The sequence below is a fragment of the Pseudophryne corroboree genome, chromosome 1 (assembly GCF_028390025.1).
Source record: "Pseudophryne corroboree isolate aPseCor3 chromosome 1, aPseCor3.hap2, whole genome shotgun sequence".
In the NCBI taxonomy this organism is placed as follows: Eukaryota; Metazoa; Chordata; class Amphibia; order Anura; family Myobatrachidae; genus Pseudophryne; species Pseudophryne corroboree.
Window position 1 is genome coordinate 347,852,006 of NC_086444.1, and position 7,031 is coordinate 347,859,036.

Below are 7,031 nucleotides of genomic sequence, written 5' to 3' on the forward strand. Positions count from 1 at the left end.
CTTCACAGTCTACACATGTTTAGATGAGGATTCGTCGGAGGATGAGGACTCATTGCACTTCGGCGGCTCAGTGCACATACCTGAGCTAATTAGTGCTATGTAAGCCATTCTATCCTCAGAAGCAGCAGAGCCTGTGTTAGAAACTAAGGCAACTGTGTTTAAACATCCCAAAACAGCTGATGGAAATTATGTTGGGTACGCCCAGTAGGGGTACTGTTTTTAAAAAAAACAAAAAAAAACGGTGGCTCCCAAAGTAGATTAGCAGGTCTTAGATTGGTGCGAAAATCTAGCACTATGGTTTTCAACATAAATAAATTATGTCACAGATAGGAGACTCGATGGTTTTCTAAGGACCATTTTTTCTTTTGTCTGGGACAATCATTAGACCAGCCTTGGCTTCAGCTCAGATAGTGCAATGGCAGCCTAGGCTGATGCACTGAAAAGGGATCTTTCAATGGCATCTAGAGAGCAAAAATTCCATATTGCATATCAAACAGGCAGCGATAAGCGGACCTGGATATGGGTACAGTTGCCTCTCAGTCAGCAGCTGCAGCAGTAGCAGCTCGCAGAGCAGGTTGGCTATGTACATGGTACTGACTCAGAATCCAGTAAGGTTCTGGAGTCTTATCTTTGTTATTGGAGATATTCATTTTTGGTAAAGAATTAACAGTATTTTGGAATCGGACGCCAAGTAAATAAAGTTTCTTTTCACACATAAATTTAAGCCTAGTTTCCAGTTTTCCGGTTCTTTTGGAATCCAGGAAAAGCAAAAGGAAAGGGTAAAAGGCATACAGTCCCAATCCAACAAGTCTGGCAAGACTTAAAGGTATTGGGCTACAAGAGGACCGTTTTAGAACCTGAAGATAAGCCATCAGCCTGATGGTGAGGGCCTCCACCTGGGGCGACCCAGGGTGGGAGGCTGACTTCTTCAGTTTGCACAGAGCTGGCAGCAGTCTACTACAGATGCCTGGGTGCAAAAGAGCGGTATCTCACGGTTACGATCTACAGCCATACCACACTGGACATGCCCAGTCTTATCTGATCTTGGAAGCTAAGCAGTGTTGGTCCTGGTTAGTACTTGAATGTAAACCACCTGGTAATACCAAGTGCTGTAGGTGTTTTCAAGAAACTCCCTCATTAAAAAATGTACCAGCCCGTCTTCAGTGGAAACGAAGATCAAGGCTATGCAAGAGGCAGTTCAGGTGCTTCAGTCAGGAGTGATAATTCAGTTCCTCCTGCACAGTGAGGAGAAGGTGTTCCAACCTGTTTCTAGTCCAGAAGCCAAATGGGTCATTCTGGCCCATACTCAATCTGAACAACTACTTTTGGGTGCCTCGGGTTTCATATGGAGACTTTACGTTCCATTATTTCTGCCATAGAGCAGGAGGATTTAGGGCATCCCGGAATATTCAGGATGCTTATCCACATGTTCCTATAGCACTGTTCCATCAGCGCTATGTCAGGTTGTTATCCTCCAGTCTCAATTTCAGACCCTACCATTTGCCTGACAACAGCTCCCAGAATATTCACCAAAATTATGGCAGTGATGGCATCTTATATCTGTTAGCAGGAGATAAGTATTTTATAAAAACCCATACCTCGATGACTTATTAATCCTGGCACAGCCTCAGGAATTGTTCGGTGTCATCTGTAACAGACAACAGCTTGTTACAGAGATATGGTTGGCTCATAAATTGGGCAAAGTCGTCTCTGGTTACATCACAACGGATGACTCACTTGGGGGCTGTGTTGGAATTGGGTATTCAGAGAATAATTTACCTCTGAACAAAATATCCAAAATTCACTTAAGGATTCAGAAGTTGCTACACAGTCAAACGGTATCCATTTATGCGGTAATGCGTGTAATGGGTTTGATGGTGTAGATAATTGACATGATGGAGTATACTTAGTTCCATTCGATACATCTGCAATGTCTGATCTTTTCGAAGTAGAAATGTTTTTCATCAGTTAATAAAAGCGCAGATTATGGTCTTCCTCAGGAAGTTAGGAGGGGAATAGCTTGATGGTTATGGACATCCTTTCCTAAACAAAGGAAGGCTCCTTTGGATATCAGATGGCAGCTCTGGCAACGGATGCCAGTCTGTGAGGCTGGGGTGAAGTGTCAGGAAGGAGTTGCTTCGAGGGGCAGTGGACCAAGGAAGAAAAGTTGCCTGACAATAAATATATTAGAACCTTAGGCCATATATATGGCATTTATTCAGGAAAAGAATATCCTGCTGATGAATCAAGTTCAAATCTGCTCTGACATGCAATGGCAATGTCGTACCTCAACTATCAGGGAGGATCTCGCAGCCAAAACATAATGAAGGTAAGTCACACTTTAAGGTGGGCAGAACTTCATTATCCAGCCTTGTCCGCAGTACTCATTCCGGGAGTCCTAAACTGGGAAGCAGATTTTCTCAGTCAACTCGCCATTCAGGTAAATGTATGGACTTACACCCCAAGGTCTTAAAAACTCTGGTAGATAATGGGGGTTACCGGAGATGCATCTCATGCCGTCCTGTCAGGACAACAAAGTTTTCGCATACTGGTCAGGAATAAATCCCAGAGCGATCTTGTGGATGACTTGTTAACTTTCATCTGGTTCATGTGTTTCCACCAATTGCCTTGTGCTACAAGGTGATACGAAAGGTAAGACAAGGTAAGCGTGCTGTGATACTAATAGCTCCGGCTTGGTCCAGAAGACAATGGTACACAGATCTGCAGAGGATGTCAATGGATGCTCCATTTCTACTCCTTCAATGGCCAGATCTACCGTCTCAGGGTCCTTGTTATCACTAAATGGACTGTCTTTGACGAAGTGACTCTCGAGACTTCCATCCTGAAGGCAAGAGGACTCTCACAACAGGTAATTCTAAATATGCTCAGAGCAAAGAAGATTTCCTCAGCTCACATTTATCACCAAATATGGCAAGCCTATATTCAATGGTGCAGGGATCAAAAATTTGACCCTTGTTTTTCAGAGTTTCCAGAGTCTTAGCATTCCTTCAGGCAGGAATGCATAAAGGTTTATGGCTGACTTCCTTGAGAGTACAAGTGTCAGTATTGACTGTATGGTTCCAAAAGAAAATTATTGACCTACAGGATGTGTGCACATTTTTTCCAAGGAATGCTGCACATTCAACCTTCCTTTGTTCTTCCTACAGTGCCTTGGGACTTAAGTTAGTCCTTGAGGCTCTTTAAGTTGTCCCATTTGAACCACTTAAAAGATTGGTTGACAGCTAAAGTTCTCTTTCTACTGAATTTTGCTTCAGTTAGAAGAATTTCAGATTTAGGGGCATTGTTATGTCATCCACCATTTGTGAATTTTTTATCCAGATAGAGCAGTTCTTTGAGCCAAATCTGGGTGTCTTCCAGAGGTGCAAGTAGAAACAATGTCTTATAGGTACTGTGTGCGCACGCCACCCAAAAAATGGGTGTGGCCAAATGCCACATGGTGCGTGGCCAATGACAATGGGGGCGTGATACACATATGGGGGGCCATATACACATGACCCCCAATAGTGCCAGATATACATTGACCCCACAGTGCCAGATATACATTGACCCCACAGTGCCAGATATACATTGACCCCACAGTGCCAGATATACAGTGCTCCCTGCTCACCGCTGCTTGTTTGTGCTGTGTGAGGGCAGGAGAGCGCAGCACAGTGCCTCTCCTGCCCCTCAATGCTCCTGAAGTCCAGTCTCTGCAGCTCTGGCTACGGGTACCTCAAATGAGCCGCCGGTTCAGAGCTTGCAGACCAGCAGCCAATCAGGAGCTCTGATTGGATGGCAAACCGGTGCCTTATTGAGATCACCCCCCTCCGCAGCAACCGCCGGAGGGGAGACCGGACATCACAGATAATTGAGGGGTAGGAGAGGTGCTGTACTGCGCTCTCCTCCCCTCACATAGCAGCCAGCGGCAGTGCAGTCACAGTGAGCGGCGGCCGTGGGTACGGTGTACTCGTGGCTAAAGTCTTAACGGTACTACCTGCCCACTTGCACCGCTGGTATCTTCCTAAGGTGGCTTCTAAATTCCATCTTATCAAAGAAATTGTAGTCTCTGTCTACCAGGGGCCGGACTTTGCTGCTGGAGATGCATCGTTAGATGTAGTCTGTGTCTTAAGGCTCTACGTGGATCATACCAGTGCCATCAGAAAGACCGATACTCTTCATTCTCTATGAATTTCACAAGAGAGGATGGCCTGCGGATAAGCAAACACTGATTAAGTGGCTTCGGATTAAAATTTCAGAAGCATAGTCTCAAGCTGATCTCCCTGTTTACGGCTAATGTCTCTGCTCATTGTACTTGTAAGGTAGGTCCATTATGGGCAGCACAATGTGCTGTTTCAGCAGAATAGATATGTTAGGTAGACACACGTTCTCCATTAACACATTCATTAGACATTATGCCTTGATACCTTCGCCTCTCAGAACGCTGAATTCGGGCGAAGGATTCTCCTGTCCAATCAGGAGCGTCCCCACCACTAAATTGCTTTGGGTCATCCCAATGTTATCCTGTGGATACCCTGTGGACCCTGCAGGAGAAATATACGTTATGGTAAGAACTTACCGTTGATAACAGTATTTCTCCTAAGTCCACAGGGATCCCACCCTGACGCACCTGATTTGAGGATCCTTTTACTCACTAATCTCTTCCCTCTTGTATGGAAGGGTGTGCATGTGTGTTCTTCTCGCCTTATTAAGGCTCTTCATGATGCTCCTGTCTTGAGCGTTGGAAAACAACTGATTTGCCTGAGCCAGGAGGCGGGGATATATGGACGGGCCCGTTGCATGCTGGGAGGCCGAAAAGTTTTGACCAATTGGTGCAAATCCGCTGTCGCTCCACCATATCCCAATGTATCCTGTGGACTTAGGAGAAATACTGTTATCAACGGTAAGTTCTTACCATAACGTATATTTTCTCAAATTCCACAGGGGACACTGAACAAACAAGAAGTGTAAAACTGAGCATACACTATACAATTATCTGGCAGATCATCTGCCATATCTAACTGGTTGTCATTTGTCCTCATCCATTAACAAGATTTTCTTTCCAATTGACCATTTGCTCCCAAACACTGGAAAACGAACAAAAGCTGTCATTCATACAAATTAGTTAAATCTGTGATTTAACCGGTTTGTCTGAATGACAGGGTTTGTCCATTTTCCTATGTTTTGGGAGCAAATGGTCGATTTTCATTCCAAACAGCCAGATCTGGCAGATGATTTACCAGATAACTGTATAGTGTATGCCCAGCTTAAGTCCAGTCAGTTATGCACTAAATTGTTTCTTTATACCCCACTTTCCTTTTGGGTTAGTTAACAGGTGAGGTACTATGGGCCCGATTCATCATGGGCTGTAGTTGTGTGAAAAATCGCACAACTACAACCCTTTACACTAACGTGTTGTCCGGACCGCACCCCTCAAATGGTGCGCAGACGCCCCGACACTGCTTCCTCACAGGACTTAGACTGTGATCGCGCATGTGCAAGGTCTTAAACTGCAATCGCAGTCTAATAGGGATTTCAGCACAATAGCGGCTTATGCTGAATCGGCCCCTATGTACTGCTCCAACAATGTGATGCTATGAACAAATCCTACTGTGTTTGTTTTTTCCCCCCAATACCGCTTACCATAGTTTAATCCATATGTTAGGGCTGCCATGGAGTGCTGTACAGAAATGTAATTAGCAGGTAAACCCTTTAAGGTATATGTAGAAATGCAAGCAAGCCTTGATCATTTGCTGTATAAAATAGAAACTGCAACTCGGTCCTTTCCTTCTAGGAAATTCAACCACATCTGTGAACAAACCCGCTTCAAGAACTAAGTCTGGGATCATCTGCCATCAGTGACGCCTTTAAGGTCACCTGTGGAACTATACTACTTTATTCTCAGAAACGAAGAGTCATCTGGGCATCAGAATATCTGTCCTCGTGTCTTCTGCAGCTCTCCATTCCTGATTTTCAAGACTGTGTACACTCTTTAGACAAATGCTTTTGGAGTAATAAGAAGGTGGTGGCAGCTTAATTGCTGTTAATTTTCTACATAGTTACAATGGTTTTAAGATAGAGAAAAGGTGACTGATAATATTATGCAATGCAAGATGTCTTTCTTCCAGTTAAATGCATGTAAATAATGGTGTAAACATTGGAACGATCTGTTCAATGTGGGTTTGTATTACAACTTTTTTGCTGAACATCGCTGCTGTTGATGGACAATATACTATTGTATATAACCTTTTTGGCTTTTTGGTTAATTTTACTTATTTAAAAAAAAAAAAAGTGACTACAGTGCAGGTTACTCCCTAGTCTCTTTCTATTCAAGGAGATTACGTACATTTACAGCCATCAGCTTGTTGTGCACATAACCATTAAGTTAATTCTGCTTCTCTTTTCGGCACAAGGGTTAGAATGAGGTGAATTATTAGTTCATTCATCTAATGCAGTCCTGGAAAGATCCTGCTTTGCACTGTGCTGTCTGTGTATGTGACCTGCATAACAAGATATTTGTGTTGCTTGTGGTTTATGCCTGCAAGACATGTGATTTACATATATGTGTACTCTCCCCTTTCATACCATCCTTTTTTTCTATGGATTATCAATATGTTACAGTACTCTATAGTACAGGGAACTGAAAATGTTTTAGTAAATGTTTATACCTCAAACCACATTTTCCATGTTTTCTAATTCTAGTACAATATGGGGATTGTTTTTTTTCCAATATAACTTTTCATGCACAATGCTAATCTGCTGTCTACATTATGTACAAACACACTGATTATCCTACTGATTGAGACATCTGTTTGCACAATGTGCCTGATTCATAATTGTAAGCAAAGCGAAAAGGCAAGCAACTGGTCAAAACCGTGTTATGCGGCAGATGTAACCTGTAGAAAGATTTAGATTTGGATGGGGTGTGTTCCAACTGAAATCTAAATTGCAGTGTAAAAATAAAGCTGTGCACATGTTACATCTACCACACCTGCAGTGCAATATGGTTTTGGAGGTAACGGGAGTGGTGGTAA

General features: G+C 43.3%; 1 protein-coding gene and 1 pseudogene across 3 annotated transcripts in view; both read left to right on the plus strand.

Moving 5' to 3' along the window:
• The window catches only part of CHFR (checkpoint with forkhead and ring finger domains), a 236,239-nt gene extending 229,568 nt beyond the window's left edge, over nucleotides 1-6,671 (plus strand). For all 3 annotated transcript variants that reach the window (XM_063964696.1, XM_063964695.1, XM_063964694.1), the window contains one exon: nucleotides 5,792-6,671. In XM_063964696.1, coding sequence (XP_063820766.1) covers nucleotides 5,792-5,834 — 43 coding nt within the window. In that variant the 3' untranslated portion in view covers nucleotides 5,835-6,671. The remainder of the gene's footprint in view (nucleotides 1-5,791) is intronic.
• Nucleotides 1,001-1,118, plus strand: LOC134952083 (5S ribosomal RNA; annotated as a pseudogene).
• Nucleotides 6,672-7,031: the final 360 nt, after the last annotated feature.